Raw genomic sequence first — 20694 nt, forward strand, 5'->3', positions numbered from 1 at the left:
GCGCGGTCGGATGTCTCCCGGGTGGGCAGTGAGGGCGCGAGTCCACGCAGAAAGGCCATTCTAGGGCTGACAGGTCCTCTCGGAGGACTGGGACTGGGGCTGGCATGGCCCCTCCATTTTTGGCGGGCAGGTGACGGCAGGACTGGAAGACAGATGCCTGCTTAGATGTTGGCCTTGGGGGAGGTTCCGGGACCTCCTCTCTCCCCGCTTCCCATCCCGAGCGTTTCCCCGAAAGAAAACCAGGAAACGGAAAGGTTTCGGGCATCCCAGGGAGGCTGCACTCCGGGCCTGGCTGGGATGCGGAAGGCCAGCCCGGGGTCTCGGGACTGGGCGGCCGCCCGATCCTCGCCCCAGTCCAGGTAGAACGCGGCGGGATCCGCAAGCTGGACAGGCGGGGCCCGAACGCCAGACCCGGGCGGAGGAAGCAGCCGCCGCCCCAGCAGGGGAGCGGGGCCGGGGGCTTCCTGGGGGGGGGGGCGAGGGCCAGGCTCCGGGCGTCCGCCGGCTCCCGCACGTCGGCGCGGCCCCGCCCGGCCCCGCCCCGGCCCCCGCCGCGGGAGGGGGAACCGCACTAGCACCTTTAAGGGGCGTGGCCACGTGCTGCCGCCCCTCGCGCGCCACTGAGGAGGAGGGAGGGGGGGGAGCGAGGCGTGCGCTTGTGCGCAGGCGCAGTAGCCAGACGGCGGACCGTGTGTTTCCAAAATGGCGGCAGCGATGGATGTGGATACCCCGAGCGGCACCAACAGCGGCGCGGGCAAGAAGCGCTTTGAAGTGAAAAAGGTCGGGTCTCGCCAGAGCCTTCCTCAGAGAAGCTAGAGAGGCGCCGATCTGGCTGGCAGGCCCGAGGGTGAACGAGGCGCGGAGGAAAGGGCTTCATTTCAGGGCGTTCCTGGGACCGGGTTCACGAAAGGAAGCTGTGGGGTGGGTCTTAGGCTTGATCGGCGTGATGGCGGTCCAATGGCGGCGGCGGCACTGGGTGCGCTGTCGCGCCGTCGCGCCAATCACGGAGGCGTTTATTGACGTAGGCGGGGCTGCGGCAGGGATGCGGGCGCCGAGTGCCCGAGCTGTCATTGGAGTGGTTGAGGGGTGGAGGAAGGAGAGGGTGGAGAAGGTGGGGTGGGTGGGTGGATGGGGTGGAGGAGGGGCTGCGGTGGGTGGAGGATGGGTCAGTGCGGCGGAAGCTGGGAACCTGAGGTCCTACCGCAGTGGAGGCCGCTGAGGAGCCGGGCTGGAGCGCCCCTCGCCCCGCCCCCCGGGAACCGGGGGTCCCGGGTCTCGCTCTCCCGAGCCCCTGACTGGTGCTCGCGCTTGGAGGCCGCTCTTAACCCTTTCTGTAACCTCGATCCTGCCGAGTCACCAGTGTCTCAGTCTACAGCTTGGTTCTGATGAGGCTTCTGTTGGCTTGTCACATAGCCATCCCAGTCCTGTGGTTCTCCGTCACGACCACCCCTTCCCCCCCCCAAAATACCCCAAAACAGTAGAGTTCATTAAAATATGAACTCGAACCTTGTGGGGCGTTAGGGCGGGTTGGATGCCAGCAGAGAATGACCTGGTAAAGTGAAAGTGTGAAAGCAGGAATGTAGAAGGAGTCTTGTCTGCACGAAATGCCTTTTCGTGGCATTCTCCCGCAGAAGACAAGATGAATCTTTTCAAAATGCGAATTCCGACACAGGAAGATGTTATTCCTGGAGGAGCTGGCAGAACACTGACAATATCGCCCCCCCCCCCCAGCTTTTTGGCGGCTCATTGTGGGCACTGCGTGCTCAATTACAGCCAGCAGCCATATTGAAGAATAATAGAAGTCGGTTTTTCCCCCCAAGTTGAAGGTGTGGGATGAAAAGTGTTGAAGTTACTAGACATGGAGAATTGGGTTAGAAAGAGAAGTGGGGGAGCACCAAATTTATGGATGAAAACGGGAGCTTGTATTTAACAGCTGCAGAAACAAGCTTGAAGTATCACTTTTCGATAAACTCCATCACTGAAATGTAGAGGTCTGAGCATGTAAACGCGTAGACCAGCCGTTAATTTATTTGATGATAGGAACTAAACAAAATACTAGTAGCTTCTAGAGTTTGTAATGGAATGATACTGTAGGATTTGAGAGTGATGACCTTGTTCTGTGTACCGATTGACACAGTGGGTAATTAGTTATCCAGCTTATCTCATGATTACCCATTCTATCTATGATCCAGTCATCATCGTAGTTCATCCTGTTCTGAAGATTTACCTCCCCCAAGCAAGCTTCCAAAGCCTCCTGCCTTGAACAGATAATTATTTATGCAGATGGGGAGTTCTTCTGCAACTGCCTGGGGAACCTCACAGTACTGCAAGTTTGTGCTTATTAAAGCCTAAACAGGCACTTCCAAACGGATTCCTGATTTGTTTACTGATAAGGCTGATTTAAATTACTTTAAGTGGTAAGGGGGGTTAAAAAATGACATTAATTTCTGTGTGCATGCATCAGACATCTTGAGATGGAGAGAACATACCCATAGCCTATTGTTCCAAGATACAGTAACTCAGAGTAATATCGAAAGACTGTTCTTTGATTGTTCTTGTGGACAGAGATGGAAACTATTGCTGCAGTATGAAATCCGTGTGTGTGTGTGTGTGTGTGTGTGTGTGTAAGTGTAAGAGCGTGAGCGCGCATGCCTTACTTTACATGGAGAATGCATTGTTCCCCCTTTTTGTCTTTGCAGTGGAATGCAGTAGCCCTCTGGGCTTGGGATATTGTGGTTGATAACTGTGCCATCTGCAGGAACCACATTATGGATCTCTGTAAGTAATTGCAGGGGGATGGGAGGGAGTTGAGAAGGTTACAGAGATTGTGGCTATTCTGATGTGACCAATTTTCTTCTTGGAAAAGAAAGCATAGTCAGTGTGCCTGGGGTCCTTTGCACCTGTCTGTTGGCGTCTTTAAAAGAGAGGAGGTTTTTACCTTGTCTTGGGAGCGTACACGGCTCTCAAAATGAATCTGCTCATTGTAGAGATGGTACAGCCATAGTTAGACTGAATCATGGACACCCGGGCACTGATGATTCTTCCTCTTTATGTTTCCCATGCCCTCTCCAGACAGGGGCAGAAAGAGTGGAAGGAAGAAGCTAAACATAGGGCAAATAGATCTCATTAGAGCTAGTTTTTAAGGTTTATAAAGAAAAGCTAAGAAGTAAGGATTTTTATTTTTTTTTTACTTTTGCCCCAAACATTGTGAAGAGGTTATCATCTTCTGAGGAGGCAATTGCAGTAAAGAAATTTTATTTCCATCCCCACATGTTCCATTACACGTGGTTGTGAATACACAGCGACTCTAATTCTAGCTGTTGACAGGCAAGAAGGTTGGTCACACCAACAAGAGTTGAAGTTAACTTTTTTTATCCAGGTATTAAAATGATTTGTTATTGAGATCAGAAATGGAACAAAGAAGTGTTTCCTTAAGTTTCTAGAATTGAAATGATCGGCACTTCTTTTTTTAAATCACTTACTGCCTCTCCAGTTTCTTGAACCATTTCCCCACTCACTCTGGTCCTTTCTTTGTCCTCCCCTCCATTCTTGAAGTGCCAGGCTTTTTATTAGAACTCTCTGTGCCTGGAGGGCGCCCATCCCAGGCTTCCCCTCTAACATAACCCTTGCTGTGCAGTGGCACTGGGCCACAAATGGGCTCACATGTAGGATTTTAGATTTTCTACTACTCACATTCAAGTCAAATGAAACTACTGAATGATTGAGAAGAAAGAATCGGTACATGTGAATTATGGTGCTGACAAAGAGTCTTGAAAGTGCCACGGGCCGCCCAGAGAACAGACCGATCTGTCTTGGAAGAAGTGCAACCAGAATGCTCCTTAGAAGCGATAATGGTGGGACTGATTCTCACGTACTTGAATGTGTGATCAGGAAGGACCCAAGTCAAAAGCCAAGCAGTTGATACTGACTCATAGCAACTCTATAAGGCAAGGGCGAATTGCCCCTGTGGGTTTCTGGGACTGTAACTCTGGGCGGAGAAAGCCTAGTCTTCCTCCCTCAGGAGGGAATAATCCCTGGAAAAGTACAAAAAGGGGAAGACAGGTGAGGAGATGGATTGACACGAGCTGCAACCACAGGCTTAAACAGAAGTGTGAAGATGGCGTAGGACTGAGCGGTGTTTCGTTTCGTTGCACAGGGTTTCTTTGACAGCGCTTAACAGCAACATAGATCTTTTTTTTTTTTAAATCATTTTATGGGGGCTCATACAACTCTTATCACAATCCATACATACATCAATTGTGTAAAGCGCATTTGTACATTCGTTGCCCTCATCCTCAAAACATTTGCTCTCCACTTGGGCTCTTGGAATCAGTTCCTCAGTTTTCATTTTTTCCCTCCCTCCCCGCTCCCCTGATAGATCTTTTATTTAACCCATTATACTGAAAGAGAAAACCCAAACCCACTGCCATCCCACTGATGCTGACTCATAGTGACCCCCAGAGGACAGAGTTGATCTGCTACATCTTGTGTGGAGCAGCTGGTGGTTTCAATCCGCCAACCTTTTGATTAGCAACTAAAGTGCTTTCTTTAACCTCAGTACCTACCAGTAACCACTATAGTCAAACTGTTTTCAACATGTAATGTAAAAAAATGATGAGCTAGATTGTATCCTTTTTGTATTTTCTTTTTTTAATATGGTCTTAAGTCTTTGGAATTCCAGTGTCTTTTACTCATTGAGCGTTTCTAGTCCAGCCACAGTTCCCATGTGGCTGATAGTTACACTGTTGGATAGCGCAGGACTCATCCAGGCATCTTCACCCTGAGCTTGATCAGAAATCGCGGCAGTACCTACGTACACACGAACGCAGGCTGTGCCAGTTCTGAATATCCCAGGGTGCCTTAGCAGCAATTAATTAATTTAATTGGTTCTCTGTATCACGTCCATTTGTTTGCTGCTCTGTTTCCATCATGTAGCATAGCATTCCATATGTAACAGGCTCTCGATGAGTGCTTTTAAAATAAATACTAGTAACAACCCCAGAGAGAATGCGAGTCTAAGAATATTTCAGCTTGGGAAGCACAAAACAGTAATCTGAGCTGGAAAACAATCCCAGCCTGTGCTGGTAGCTTGTGGCCCCTGGTTTTTCTGGTGGGTGTGATCATGTTGACTTCACATTGCTTCAAAGCAGATCAGCAGCCACCGTGACATTGCATATAGCTCAAAAGTGCCCATCTCTAGAAAACAGGCACACAGTTGTTAATGTGTTTGGGTGGGGTCTTTGATTACAGGCTTGCCCATTCCTGGGCCCTACATTTTCACAAGAAGTTGTACCTGGAGAAATTTTTACTTTTCTTGATGTTCTCTGAAAATAACTAGAGGATTTTTGGAACTTTGATTCTTTATTAGTTTATTTACCCTCGATCTTGTCAGGGTGTGCCTCTGGATGCTGAGGAATGCTTCTTTTGGAGGACCATGAAAGACAAACTCAGGAAAACCAAACTCACTGCCATTGCTTGATGCTGACTCATTGTGGCCCTGTAAGACAGGGCAGAACTGCCCCTGTGGGTTTCTGAGACTGTAAACCCTTTGGGGAGTACAAAACTTCATCTTTCTTCCAAGGAGCAACTGGTGGTTTTGAACTGCTGACCTTAAGGATTACACCTCAACTTGTACTCCACTATACCAGGGCTCCTTGCCAGAGAAACAGGCCACCACAACCTGTCTTCCATAAAGCTAAATCCTTGAGGTGAGGTAGCGGTGGAAGCCTTCACTTAGGTACCTGTTGAACAGCATGGCAAGCTTGAAATGGCAGATGAAGTAGCAGAGCATTGAACTCTAACCAAAAATGATGAAAGTTACCTTTTTAAGCCACCTCTTTTAATTCATTCAGTGAATATATGCTAATCCTCTTGCTAGGCACTAGGATAAGACGATCACTGAGACCCAGTTTTTCCTGTAAGCAATGTACTTCTTTATTATAGACACTAAGGAGAAGCCTTGTTACTACCTGTCTTACAAAAATCAATGGGTGGTCATTTTTGTGATGAGGCCATTTTTCCAGATTAAAAGAACACCTTGATTCAGCAATGGCTATTTGCTAATAAACTCTAAACTCTTCTGTTAAATGAGTACCTGAAAATAACCAATCATTTAACTCGTTTTCAATGCATAAAAATGGCTGTGACTTTGTCCACAGAGCAGTGGTGGCCCAGAGGTTAAGTGCTCAGCTACGAACCAGGAAGTGGGTGGTTTGAACCTACCAGCCACTGCGGGGAAAAGGGCATGGCAATCCGCTTCCACAGAGATTTACCGCCTTGGAGACACGACCGGAAAGTTCTGCTCTGCCCTAGAGGCAGCTATGAGTCAGAATTGACTTGACAGCACTGGTTTTGGTTTTTTGATGGGCTGTGCCATAGTCAGACTCGCCTAAAACGACTCTCGATGGAAAGACTACTTTGGAGTCTGTATTGATACTGTGTGTCCTGTCGGAGCCTGGTATTGGTTTCGCCTTGCCTTTTTTCCTGGTTGTTTTCAAGAGTTATTGGGAGTCACAATCTGCCAGGTGTCATTTTTATTACCTTTAGGAATTTCATTCCAGATTAATAGGGCATTCGTTTCTCCCTAAAACCACACATCCTTCAATATTTTTGAGTATGAAATAATCTGACCATTTCCAAGTTGTCACCACCACTGCCTTCTCAGTCCTTTGACCTACAAGAAGTAGGTTTCCTGCTTTGCAGGGGTCTGAGAGAAACCTGTTACACACGACTTCAGTGTGCCCCAGGGTGACAGTGAGCAATTATTCCCCCATTTAACGTGGCTCAACTTCATACTCAACTTTCAGCACCTTTAATCTATTAGCACGTTTTACACTCGTATTGAATCACACTTCATGGCATATCCCTTCTCTGGCATCCTAGATTGCACCCCTCTCCTGTGTATTTTATTCCTTAATTAGGATTTTTTCTTTTTTAAAAATTAGGACTTTTTTCAGTGAGGAATAAATGTATATGATAGGACTTCAAAAAGTCAGTGGGAGAAATTCCGTTGTTTTTTAATCCCATGAACCACAAGCTTTTTGAACTCCCCGTATACCTGGCCCTCATGTTCTCTGTGGAGATGCTTTCTGTGCCTTGTTGAGCTCATACTGCACCGACACAGGAAGACAGAGTCCCTCTGCAGGAACTTTGAGGCAGGTGGGCCAGAGGTCAAGTGTGTAAAGATACTCTTAATGTATTTGGTAAATGCTGTGGTAAATAACAAGTTTTGGTAGACACACAGGCTAAATGGTTACTAAGGAGGAGAGTGGACATATACTCACAGATATATGTAAGTTTGAAAGCATACATGTTTGACAGAGGATATTTGTATATGTGTATTATTCCCGTTGCTACAAATACATCCATGAATGTGGTGGAGCAGTCGGGGAACGTTTGGAAAACATTTTAGACATAAGCTGGATTAGAGCCCCAGGACCCATAGTCCTCGGGGACACCAAAGTCACTTGGCATAACGCAGTTCACAAAGGCAGTGTTCTACATGCTTCTTGGGTGAAGGGACTGGGGTTGAAAAGCTTGTGAGCAGCCATCGAAGGTGCAAGTATTGTTCTTTCCCTGTCGAGACAAGAATAATGAAACTTAGAGACACGTGGAAACAATTAGTATTGTTACGCTGAGCCTAGGAGAACTAGGTAGTGCCCAGCTGCTACTACCACAAATGTTCTGAAAGGGCTCACATTAGAAGGCCCTGGATAGAGTAGGGGGAAAATATGGAATAGAACTCAAAATCATAAGAGATCAGACTTAGTGGTTGGATAGAGACTGGTGGAACCTGAGACAATAGCCCACCCTTCAGAATTGGAACTAAATTCACCCTCAGCCAAATAGAGGAAAGAACTAAGAGGCAAAGGACATTTGCAGAAGTCTAAATATAGGCATGTGCATATGTAAATAGATATATAATAAGGAAATCTATGTACGTATATGTTAAGTATTAAGGTAGCAGACAGACATTGGGCCTCTACTCAACTACTCCCTCGATGCATTCTGTGATGCTCACCTTCCCTACATGTTCGCTGAAGACAAAATGGGTGCATAAGCAAATGTAGTAAAGAAGGATGATGGTGCCTGACTATCAAGGGATATAGCGTCTGGGTCTTAAAGGCTTGAGGATAAACAACTAGCCATCTAGCTGAGAAGCAACAAAGCAAAGCCCACATGGAAGAAGCACACCAGCCTGTGTGATCATGAGGTCGATGGGATCAGATAGCAGGCATCAAAGACCCAGAACAAAAAATATCAATGTGAATGGGGGGAGCGCAAAGTATAGACCCAAAGCCCACCTGTTGACGATTGGACACCGCCTTACAGAGGGGCCATAAGAAAGAGATGAGCCAGTGAGGGTGCAGTATAGCAGTAACCAAACATACAACTTTCCTCTAGTTCTTTAATGCTTCCTTCTTGCCCCTCCCCCACTATTATGCTCCCAATTCTACCATACAGATCTGGCTAGACCAGAGCATGAACACTGTTACAAATAAGAGCTCGCAACACAGGGGATCCAGGACAGATAACCCCTCAGGACTAATAATGAGAGTAGTGATAATGAGGGAAGGGGGAGGTAGGAGGAGAAACGGGGAACCGATCACAGTGACCTACATATAACCCCCTCCTAGGGGGAAGGACAACAGAAAAGTGGATGAAGGGAGACAAGTCATGTCAGTGTAAGGCATGATAAAATAATAATTTATAAATTATCAAGAGCTCAGGGAGGGGAGGAGGGAAGAAATGAGCTGATAGATACCAAGTGCTCAAGTAGAAAAAATGCTTTAAAAATGATGGCAGCATGTGTACATTTGTTCTTGACATGATGGATGGATGTATGGATTGTGATAAGAGATGTACAAGCCCCCAATAAAATGACTTTATGTATATGTGTATATATGAGTGTGTGTGTATATATATGTATATATATACACTCAGCTAAACAGTGTTGATAAGGTATGCACACCTTAGAATAAGCCAACTATTTGAGATCAAAAGGGCAACATTTACCTGAGGACAAATATTCAGAAAGGCTGGGAAAGAAGAAAGACTGGAAATAGGAAACACAGGGAGAAAGCGGGATAAATAGTGGTACAAAATGTGTGTGTGTGTGTGTGTGTGTGTGTGTGGTGTGTTCACGATTAAAGGAGAGAAAGTAGGCTTAGTCCACTTGAGAGTGTGACAGTTCACCCAGGAAATAGGGATTTGAGTTGAATCTTGAAGAATACGGAGGGATTTACGGGGACGGAAGGAGGAAGAGGGAAACGGTTCCAGATGTGTGCTATTAGCAGTGTGGAGGAAGGAAAGCCTTCCATCCTGAAGCAGACTTGAAGCAGCCTTCACATTCATAGTGCCTAGTCCACAAGCTATCAAGGAAGATAGAAATAAAATCCAAACATGATAATATATCTTAAAGCAGTTTTATTTTGCTACTTTAATAAAAAGTATGGCTCTTATTTAGCAAATTGTCTAATACAGAGTTCCCATCAGAGTTGGAAGATTTAAAGTGCTCTGTCTCTCCTTTGATTATAGTAGTGCATTCACAGCCCCAAGAAATTGTGGGAAATGCTGGGTAGACCGTAGGCCTTCTGTCTTACTAGAAGGCAAACCCCCCAAAAGGTCTGTGATTTCAAATCCTTATTTTTAGGTGAAAGAAAAATCTCAAGACTCCCCAATGTGCACATTAATATCTCATTATCTTCCTGCACTGTTACTGTTTTTCACTGGTGGTTTGAAGTGATTGTTTCCCATTAAACAGCCTTTCCAGAAGGTTTTTTTCCCTCCCCCTTCAAAAGGGAGACCACTTAGCACTGAGAGCTTGACCTCTGAACCGCTATCCCCAGTAGGACTTCACTCACGGACTTTGATTCCCTTCCCTTTGTCTGCTAGAAATGGGTACATTTACAGTAAAGCCAGGGGGCCAGTCCCTGGAGAAGCACAGCATGCTTGCTAAACTAGAGGTACCAAAAGAGGAAGGCCCTCAAAGGAGCTGGATCGACACAGTGGCTGCAGCCAAGGTCTCAAGCATGGGAACAATGATGAGGCTGGTGCAGGAGCAGCAGTGTTTCCTTCTGTCGTGTGTAAGGTTGCTGTGGGTCAGAACCGACTCAGGGACACCTAAAGCACCAACAGTAGTAATTTGCTCTGCACACCAGAGAATCCCTTGAGGACAATTTTTGTTAAGGTTCTCTTTAGGTGGGCTCTGAGTGACCATAGGGCACAGCATAACAAGACACTGCCCAGCCCTGTGCCATCCCGACAACCGTTTTATTTTGTGCAACCCATTGTTGCAGCCACTGTGCCAATCCCATCTTGTTGGCATGTCTTTTTTCCTTACCTACTTTACCAAGCGTTCTGTCCTTTTCCAGGGCTGGTGTCTCCTGAGAACATGCCCAAAGCATGTGGCAGCAAATTTCACTGCCTTCTGAGGAGCATTCTGCCTGTCCTTCCTCTGAGAAAGATTGGTTGGTTCTTCTGGAAGTCCATGGCACTTTGGATATTCTTCATTACTATCATTCAAAGTAGCAATTCTTCTGCTGTCTTCCTTATTCATGTAGATGAAGTGATTGAAAATTTTGTCTAGGGTCAGGCACACCTCAGTCCTCAAAGGGATGTCTTGGCTCTTTAACACTTTAAAAAGGTTCAGTGTGGCATATTTCCCCAGTGCAATATGTCCTTTGATTTCTTTTCTGCTTCCATGAGCATTAATTATGGATGTGAGAAGAATGAAATCCTTGACAACCTAAATATTTTTCTATTTATCATGATGTTATTTATTGGCTCTTTGTGAGAATTTTTGTTACTTTCAATAATAACCCATACAGAAGACTGTATAGTTGTTGACCTTCATCAGCAAGGGCTTCAAGTCCAATTCACTTTTCAACAAGCAAGATGACGTCAGCTGCTTTTCTCAGGAGCCTTTGATCCTGATGCTACATTGTGGTCATGCAGTCCAGCACACAGACTGACAGATTGAGTGTGTATAGTGAAGGCATATAATCCTGACACACAACCTTTCCTGGTTTTAAACACGCAGTATTGCCTGTCGGGTCCAATGACGACCTCTTGGTTCATGTATAGGTTCTCCAGGAGCACACTTAGTATTCTGGAATTTCCATTCTTTGTAATTTCACTCATAGTTTGTCATGATCCACATAGTCTGATGCCTTAGGATAGGCAATAAAGCACAAGTAAAGGTCTGGTATTCTCTGCTTTCAGCCAAGTTCCATCTGACCCTGTGACATCCCTTCTCAATCTGGCTTGAATTTTTGGGAGCTCCCTTTTGATAAACTGCTGCAATCATCTCTAAGATTATCTTCAGCAAAATTTTATTTGCATGTGATATTGCAATATTGTTTAATTTTCACATTCTGCTGGATCACCTTTCTTAGTAGTGGGCACTAGTAGGAGTCTCTTTCAGTCAGTTTGCTGGCTAATAGCTGTCTTCCAAGTTTCAAGCCGCAGACCAGGGAGCGCTTCTAGCTTTGCACCAGCTTGGGGGAAGCATTTCAATTGGTTCCTGAGCCTGGCGTTTCACTAGTGCCTTCAGTGCAGCTTAGACGTCTTCCTTCAGTGCCACAGGCTCTTGCCATATGCTACCTCAATATGGCTCAATGTTAAACCAAGTGTTTTTGTTGTTCAGCGACTGTATTCCTCCCATCTTCTTTGGCTGCTTCCTGTATCATTTAACATTTTGCCCATTGAATCCTTTAACATGGCAACTCGAGGCTTGAATCCTTTTTTGGTGATTCTTTCAGTTTGACATGTGCTGAATGTGCGCTTCCTTTTTGGAATTCTAACTCCAGGCCTTTGCCCGATTCATTATAATGCTTTACTTTTTCAGGACAGTTAGCACCATTGTGGGGAACCAGCCCTAAGCTTGGTAGTTGCTTTGATTAGCAATATTATAAAGATTTTTGAGCTTTGCTGCCTTTCAAAAAGCTCCAAACTCACTGACCTCAAGTCTATTCTGACTCATGGCAACGCAGTAGAATTGAGTAGAACTGCCCTGTGAGTTTCAGAGGCTATAGATGCTTACGGGAGCAGAAAGCTGCTGCTTTCTCCCGAGGAGTGACTGGTAGGTTTGAACAACTGACCTTGGGGTTAGCAGCCCAATGTGTAACCCACTATGCCTTTAGACACATCACCCTCCCTAGTTTGTCTCAGGCCTCTTCATCCCTATTGTTTGGCACCTGTCCCCCCCTGTAGGGGTGGGGCCTTCTCACCCAGGTAGGCCTTCATATGGGAATGCCTGGGGTATAAGGCCTCAACAGGAAGAAGCATTCAGAAAAAAGAGGGAAAAGATGCTAGTTCTGATAAAAATATGAATTATGAAGTGGCTCTCAGAATTGACTAAATGTACCAAATTGGGAGGAATGACTTCCACTTTAACAAGTGAGGCTATGTGGACTTTTCCCTCATGTTAGTGTCTTTTAGCAGGAATAGGAGATTCATTGCTGAAAAGCGTACTGTTAACACCCAGAACTGCCTTCTCTATTCTTCCTTCACCCTTTCCCACATTCATTAAGGAAGCAATTATGATTAATTAACCACTTGCCAGTTTTTTCAACTCGGCTCCCTTTCCCTGTCATGTAATTGTACAGTTATCGGTTGTAGATTGAAAAGTGGCTGCTCCTGAGGTCAAGTAACCGTGTTGTTCTTGTTCCCACAGGCATAGAATGTCAAGCTAACCAGGCATCTGCCACGTCGGAAGAGTGTACCGTTGCCTGGGGAGTCTGTAACGTAAGGAAACACCTTTACCTGTCAGCATGGCTTGTAAACCTATTCTTTTCCTGCTTTGCCAGTCTTAAAATACTTAGGAAAACATTGACGGTCTCTCAAAAGGTGTACAAGTGGTAAAAAAAAAAAAGAGAGAGAGAGATTTTCAATCATTGTACAATTCACCTGTTAGAGCATGAGCATTGCTAGTTACTACAAGATGGCGGCACAGTGTGTTCATTACAAAGTGGCCCACAGGCTGCTGTGGAGTCGTTAGAATAGTCTGGCGGGAACCTTCTTTGTGGTTCTCTTTTTCGTCCAGGTGTTTTGCAGAACTACGTTTGATGAATAAATTGAGTGTTCAAAGTGTGTGTGTTAGAAATGCGGTATTGTAATAAAATTAGGTGTGTGTGTGTTTGTGTGTGTGTGTGTATGTGTGTATTAACATGACTCATGCCAGAAATATTTCTTGCAGTATCTTTGGAATAGGCATATGGCCTCTCAGGGTGGTGACAGTTAGGAGGATAACACGACAGGGAAGATGTAATTTCTAATATGTTTCAAATCTGGCCTCATCTCTGTAGAGTCCTGGTCACATGACTGAGGATCGCCCTGTTCTCCTGAGACCCTGGAGTCAGGACCCTCTTCCTAGCCCTTTCTCTTTCTCTGTTACGCACTAAGCAGCTTTAGGAAGAGTATTCCACAAAGTTTTAAACATTCTTAAGCCTGAGCTCCCTCCTGGAAAATGGGATTACTAGTAGACCACAGAGTTGTGAACAGGATGAAATGATTTACAGTGTGGAAAATGAGTAGAACAGTGCCTGACACATAGAAGGTGCAAACCAGAAACAAAACCAAATTCACTTCCGTCAAGTCAGTTCTGATTCAGAGACCTTATAAGACAAGGTAGAATTGCCCCTGTCTCTTTCTTAGACTGTAATTCTTTATGGGATTAAAAAGCCTCATCTTTCTTCTGCTGAGTGGCTGGTGGTCTCAAACGGTTGGCCTTGCTGCTAGCAACCCAGTACGTAATCACTACACCCCTAAGGCTTCTGTATCCTGCCTAGTCTAACTACATTTCCTTTTAGAGATGGAGGAAATGCTAGTCTGCATACGTGTTCATCAAGTAAATACAAAGAAATAGAATCATGTATCCCATTAACGACTATCTGGTCAACAACTGAAGACATATATGCCTGTGGTCCCATACTATTTTAAAACTCGCTGCCATCGAATCGATTCCTCCTTATAGCAGTGCTATAGGATTGGACAGGGTAGAATCGTCCCCTTTGGCTGTCCTGGTGAGGTATTGGGTCATGAGTTGGACTAATCACAAGGTCAACAGATTGGAACTGCTAGCCATTCTTGGGGAAAAGATGGAATTTTCTACTTTCATAAAGATGGATATTCTCAGAAACCCATAAGACAATACTAGTCTGTCCAATAGGACCACTATGCGTACATGAGAGTAATTCCAATCAGAGAATAGCACATAGCAAATGTAGCCTCAAAAACAAGGAAAATGTTCTCCAAGCTGCAAATGGATCCTCTCTATGCACAAGGGACTGGTATTAGATGTGGAGAAATTGCTAATGCTATGAATTGAGCCCCAAACACAAAAGCGAATCCTCAAGATAGTTACAATCAGTGCTGAGGCAAGAAACCTGTTGTAGATGCTTAAAGCAGCAGCACGACTCGCCTGTGATAGGAGTTTAGTGCTAGCTCTGAGTGGGTTAAGCGTGTCAGACGTTCTTCACTGCACAATGTGAAAATGACTGGTGAGTCCCCGACTGCTATTGGGAAGGCAGCAGCAGAATTGGTTGAGACTTTGGCTGTTTGCACAGCGTCCAGTGACATAAAGTTTTATTTCTCAGAACATACAGTGGGCGGTGTTACGCGGTGCATGGCTGGACCACCCTTGAGGTGGTGGTTACTGAATAGAGGGTAGAGATCATGCCTTTCCCCTCAGCCCAGGGCTCTCTCGTGCACTCTACTTCAGCCTGTGTTCATAGGCAGTTTCACAGTAGCCTGTATTGTCCAGGGGACAGCTGTTGTCATTTATGGGGATAAAGAGAATATTTGGGGCCCTTTGCAGTCCCTGTCATTCAGGCCTGTACCAAGAAGTATGGTTCCTCGGTGGCAGGTGTAAAAGAGAGTGGACGTCTCCTTAAATTAGACTGAGGAGAGACAAGCCCAGCTACCACGGAGAGCCTGCCGTACAAGAGAGCCAGCCCGGTGTGACCAGGCCTGGGGTTTGCACCTGGGGGCCAGCTCTGAGTCTTCTACTTATTCAGTGCAGTGAATTAGGCAAGCCCCTTAACTCTGGGTTTGCATTCCCTGTCTGTAAGAGGAAGATAGCATCTGTCATGCTTGCCTGGCAGGGTTGCTGTGAGCCTCTGATGAGATAATACACGCACGCTAACATCTTCTGAAACTGGAGCGTGCTGCTCGGTGTACACTGAGGCTGCCAGATAACCCTGGCACTGTATTTCAGAGGATTGGCAGGAAGAAAGTTGTGATCAGGAAGTGTTTAGGGACCCTGCCACCCCCTGCCTTGCAGTCTCAGTGACAGCCTTGCTTTTCTGCCAGCATGTACTGTGTCCGGCCGGGGCAGGGGTGTGGTGTCCGAGGACCTGGGGTGGGAGGTGGAGGAGGAGGTCTGGAGTGCCCTTCCGTGAGCAAGTCCTCACCTTCCTGCCAGGTGAAGTCGTATGAGGATCAGCAGGAAAGAAATCTTCTCAAAGGGTGTCACTCTGGGGTGATCCAAGAGGCTTCCAAATGTTCGTGGAAAAACATCCCTTCATCTTTCAAGTGTATTTTCCCACAGCCTTTTTAAAGCCCCCTTGTGTGTGTCGTTGACCAGGCACATGGTCATAGTTTTGGGTCCTGCTCGTAATTACAGAACTGTGTTTTAATTTTAACAAGACACCAGTCCACACTCTTGGGTCGTTAAGCCCCATGTGTGTTGTGGGAGGCAGGCTGACTAAATTTCAAGGCTGTAATAAAGCCAGGACAGCAGGAGCTGATGCTGTTGAGTTGAGGTGTCACCCTGTGGTCCCCACACCCAGCTAGTGACAGGGCATGAGAGGGAACCTTGTCCCCTCACCCCTCTCCAAGTCTGGAATTCGCCGCCAGCTTCCTGTCAGGCTCTAGTATTTTCAGTGGTCCTGCCTTTTTGCTTCCTGTCTAGATCATGGAGTAAACCCCGTGGTGCCCTTTCAGCTGCCTGTGTGGTTTGTCTTCATGAAACATCTGCCACCCCAGTATATTGCCCCATTCATTTTTCCCGCCCATGCGAGACTTGGTGACCTGAGAGGTCTTGCAATACCACAGAAGCCCCCGTGGCATGGGGAGTGGCGCCTGGAGCTGCTAACTGCAAGGCCAGCGATGCTTAACCCTCTTGGGAGTCGGAGGGAGGAAGACGGAGCCTCTGCTCTTGCAAAGATTTGCAGCCTCAGGAACCCACAGGGTGCAGTTCTGCCCTGCTGTTCTTTTTACTCGGAATCAGCTCGATGACAATAGGCGGTGGATACCCGTGTGTCTGTGAGCAAGGTTCCGTGGAGCAGAGCTGGGCTGTGTGAGGGGGGTTGAGGACTGGCTGGTCTCTGATGTGGGTGAGGAGTGACAATCACAGTATAGCTAGGGCTAAGGAGAAGGTACTCCCAGGGCACCCATTCTCTGAGGGGCAGAGACAAGGACCAAGAGTAGGGACACTAACAATCTTCTTGTGACAGTTGCTGCTGCTGTTAGGTGCTGTCAACCACACTGGTCCTGTGCCGTCCTCAAGGTGGTTCTGTTAGAGCCACTTCTGAAGGGCACTCCTTTCCCAGGGCCAGGAGAAGGAGCCACCTTAGAGACCGAACAGGACCACAAGCCGTATCCCCAGTTTCAAGAGGCGAGAGCTCATTGCTAGCACATCCCCCTGTGCTTCTAAGGGACATCTGCCTGTAGTAGTAATGACCTGCTGACAAACATTCCATAGAAATAGGCTCTAGCCTGCACGAGGTGCCATGGTCAGCGTTGAACTGCCTGGCCCTTATTGTTGGAGGTTGCCTTTGGTTTGCCGCAGCTGTGCTCAGTGGGCAGTGGGGTGGAGGTAGGGGCTGGGGGGGGGTGTGGCAGCCAATAGCTGGGCTCCACCGAGTTATTTGTAACGAAATGCCTCTTCTCTTTCAGCATGCTTTTCATTTCCACTGCATCTCTCGCTGGCTCAAAACACGGCAGGTGTGTCCATTGGACAACAGAGAGTGGGAATTCCAAAAGTAAGTGTTGCTGGCGGTCTGGCCGTTTCGCAGGTGGGACTGTGCTCACTGTCCATCTCTGGCTGACTGCAAGCTGGAGGGTGTGGAGTCTTGGGAGGTGACGACATGGAGCGTGCCGAGTTGGTTTGGGTTCTGTTTGAATGTGTGTTTCATGTTGTTTTTGTAAACTTGGTTTTGGTTAATTAAACAGTATCAGTCCAGGGTTTCCCAGTCTGCAAAAGTGGGGACGGTGGGTCTCTGCAGACTTCTGAGTCCGCAATCACACCCCTCGGAAAATGCTGTGCTGGGCTTAGAATTCTAGCCTCCTGTCGTGGTGAAGGGTTTATCTCATGCTGATTCATTCTTCCAGCCTGATTAATTCTGAGGTTGCATTTATGGATATATTTTGAAATTACCGTGTGAATAAAATATGACATGGTAAGCTTCTTCCAATTGAAGTGACAGGAAGAATACACTGGAAACAGTGTCCTCCCTCCATCCTCAAGGGCAGCCACAGCTCTCAGGAGCCTGTCTGGCCATCCCTGAGCATCTACGTGCATTCGTCCCTTAGTGACCTAACTCTGAACACCGGCTGCACGGACTCGCCTGGCTTTTTGCTACAGTACATTTTGGCGATTGTTTTAATAGCCACCTTCTTTCTAGTGGATTTGTGTATTTTTCTGTGCCCACATAAGTGTGACTTATGCTGCCGTTGGTGGACTTGGGACTCCTTGTTTGGGGTGCCCATCCTTATCCTTGGGACACCTTGTTTGGGGCGCCCATCCTTATCCACCAGTGAGTGAGTGTGTCTGTAGCAGCCATTTCCAAAAGGGGAATTTCTGATTAAAAGAAGCATGCGCTTTTTTATTTTTAATAAGTATTGTCCGATTTTTCTCCCCAAGGATATGGACTAATTTATACTCCCTCCAATCAGTTAAACAGAATGTCTGCTCTTTCCATAGCTTGCCAGTCCTCGAGAATCAAACCCACCATCTGGGCCAACCTGACAGTGAAATTTAGCCTTTTATTGTTTCAGTTTGCAGTTTCTGAAATTTGAGGGTGTTGCTTAACTTCTATGTTTCATGCCTCACATTTTTCTCTTGGATTGTTCTTGATTGCATATTTATGGAACAACATGTTTTTATTTACAGTTGAGTATTAACAGGATATTCTGAGGTTTAAAGAAAAAATAATTAGGTCATTTAAAAGTGTTTGGAAATCCTTAATTGGTACTATTTTACTTTTAGACTCTATTGTTTATTTTGATGAAGAATTTTGGAAGTCTTTCCATGTACATGCTCATTTTTAAAGAAATCTACCAGATACTCGGTGTCTAACTCATGCTTTCTCCATTCAGTCACATGAGGTGGCGGGAAGTGTAAAATGTCTGAGCAGCCCTGCACTGTTACAGGGAGCTGACATCCTGAGTGAAGCCAGGAGGGGACAGGAGCACTGGTCCAGGCAGATGCCCATTTCCAGGTTCTGAGAGGCCTTTATAATAGGCTCTGCCCTAGAGCAGACTCAAGGGCCCATTTTTGATCCAAACTGTCTCCTGCACGCCACAGCCCTGGCCCAGGGCTCAAAGCTAAGAACGAGGGAGGGTGACAGGTGCTTCTGAGCCCTCCACTCGATGCTGCCCTCACTGTCCTCGGTAGTGCAGTGCGCAAGCAAAGTCACAAGCAACACATGAGCGTGTGTGTTCATCTGACCAACCACTTTGAGCACTGTGGTTTCTTCCTTCTGAAAAGTACCAGGGGGATGTGCTGTGTGCCACAGTCGTCCCCAGGAGGGTGAGTGCAGTGGGACACCAGGGCTGTAGGGTGGAAGAGGTGAGCTTTCCCCACAGAGTTCTCTCAAGACAACTCTTGCTACCCTTGGAGAATGAACAGATAGATGCCTTGTTGCAGTGGGAAGACTCCTGGTGCACATTTTTGGCCTTTTGCTCACTGATGCAGTTTTCAATAGTCATAATAATAAGCCCCATGACTGTCCTGTGTCCTTTTTTTTTTTTTTTTTTTTTTGACTGTCCTGTGTCCTTTGAGAAAAACTTTTAAGGTCGCCTATTCTAAAAAATAGACCCCATACATAGCCTTCTGAACCAACCTCTCTTCCTTAAAGTTAACTGGCCTCACAGATCCCCTGACTGAGAGAACTTGACCGCAGCCGTCCACTGATGTCAGAGGCACATTTAAGCATCCTTTGTTTGGAATCAAGCCGTACATGTCTGCACTAGAACCCCAGTTGAATTGTTCGTTATGGGAACAGAAAGCCTCATCTTTCTTCCAGTGGGTTCAACCTGCTGAACTTGAGATTAACAGCGGAATATGAAACTCCACCATCAGGTTAAATGGGGAGGAGGGAGAGTTGAGGGGAATCCAGCAAATGGGCTGACCAGAGTTCTAATCTGGTCTCTGCATGTACTTGTGGTCATGTACATGGCTTTGTTTTGGTTTTATTTTCCCAAAGTTCTGTCTACCCTTGCTCAGATGTTTGAGCAAATGTAATCTGAAACAGGAAACGATCATGGAGTTAATCAAATCATTTCCTTTGTCTTCCAGGTATGGGCATTAGAAAAAATGAATTCTTCTATCAAGCTTAAATGTTTGGTTATTCATTTGCTGCCTCGCCCTCCTGTTACTTAATTATAATTAGATAGAACCATGTCTTCGCTGCCTTGTCTTCAGTTTGTCGTGCTCATGCAACCATATCGTGTTCTGTGTCAAATAAAATTCCAGTTGGATTCAGAAATGGATGCTGTCTCCTGTGTATGTGAAAATTGGACCAGAAATCCAGGTCCCCTCTGCAGAGGCTGGACAAACCGCGCTTGCAAGGGATGCATCTCCCCAATGCTTGGGCCCGGGTTCGGGGAGTCCAGGCAAGGGACTAGGTGGCCCCACTGGTGCCTGGGACGGGCAGCCAGCACTGTCTTTCCTCGTAGGGCCAGAAGAATGGGGGTTCAGGGTCCTGAAACCTGTCTAGAGTGGGGTCTAGCCTGGACACTGAAACTTGTCTCCTCACTGCTCTCAGCTCATCTGTGGAATGGGCTCAAAAGGACAGCGTTACATTACAGTGTGACCACCTCACAGGCTTTACAAAGCAGCTCTGTCCAGTGCCGCCTGCCTACAGTTGGGGGGTAGGGTGTGTAGAACAGTTTGTTTTCCCTGCTTTGTTTTGAAGAAGCAGCTTATAAAGTCTCAATACTTAATCTTGGCCAGCAAAAGAATAACTTGTAAACTCGAATTGAAAAATAGCATCACTGGAAATAGAATGAACTAGAGTTTGAGTTTCCTCCCCATCCCTGCCCTCCCAACCTCAGTTTGTTCCAAATGTCTGAGCATGGGCAGAAATGCTCAGCCCAGTAAGTGAAAGACTGTAATTGGGAAGCAGCAGCGTCTAAGGCAGTGGTCTGAAGACTCCCGGGGGCACCTGAACCCCATTTACGAGGTCACAGAGTTCTCTTTTTCCAAGGACCTGTTCATGTGAGACCAGATTTTATCTGCATCCACCAAAACGGCACCTCACAGCAGATTGAAGGCAGAAGCCGACAGGAGGTCCCAGCTGCCTTGGATTTGCAGAAAGTAAAGCAACACAATGCTTGTAATTTTGTTTTATTGAGGGAAAAAACCAAAACACCACCACCACCCTATTTTTCAGAAGATATGTATGACAACTCAAAAATGCCGAGGTCCTTGCCTGTTGAAGCTCATCAAGGGGTCCTGAGAAGAAGTCT

At 46.5% G+C, this 20694-nt stretch overlaps 1 protein-coding gene across 1 annotated transcript; it reads left to right on the plus strand.

Annotated features, from left to right (window-relative positions):
• Positions 1 to 642: 642 nt before the first annotated feature.
• Positions 643 to 19712, plus strand: RBX1 (ring-box 1). The gene is made up of 5 exons (XM_075553625.1): positions 643 to 780; positions 2700 to 2778; positions 12677 to 12747; positions 16900 to 16985; positions 19523 to 19712. Exons 1-5 carry the CDS (start codon positions 703 to 705, stop codon positions 19533 to 19535), a joined length of 327 nt encoding a protein of 108 aa, XP_075409740.1. The 5' UTR covers positions 643 to 702; the 3' UTR covers positions 19536 to 19712.
• Positions 19713 to 20694: the final 982 nt, after the last annotated feature.

The sequence above is a fragment of the Tenrec ecaudatus genome, chromosome 6 (assembly GCF_050624435.1).
Source record: "Tenrec ecaudatus isolate mTenEca1 chromosome 6, mTenEca1.hap1, whole genome shotgun sequence".
NCBI classification, from domain to species: Eukaryota; Metazoa; Chordata; class Mammalia; order Afrosoricida; family Tenrecidae; genus Tenrec; species Tenrec ecaudatus.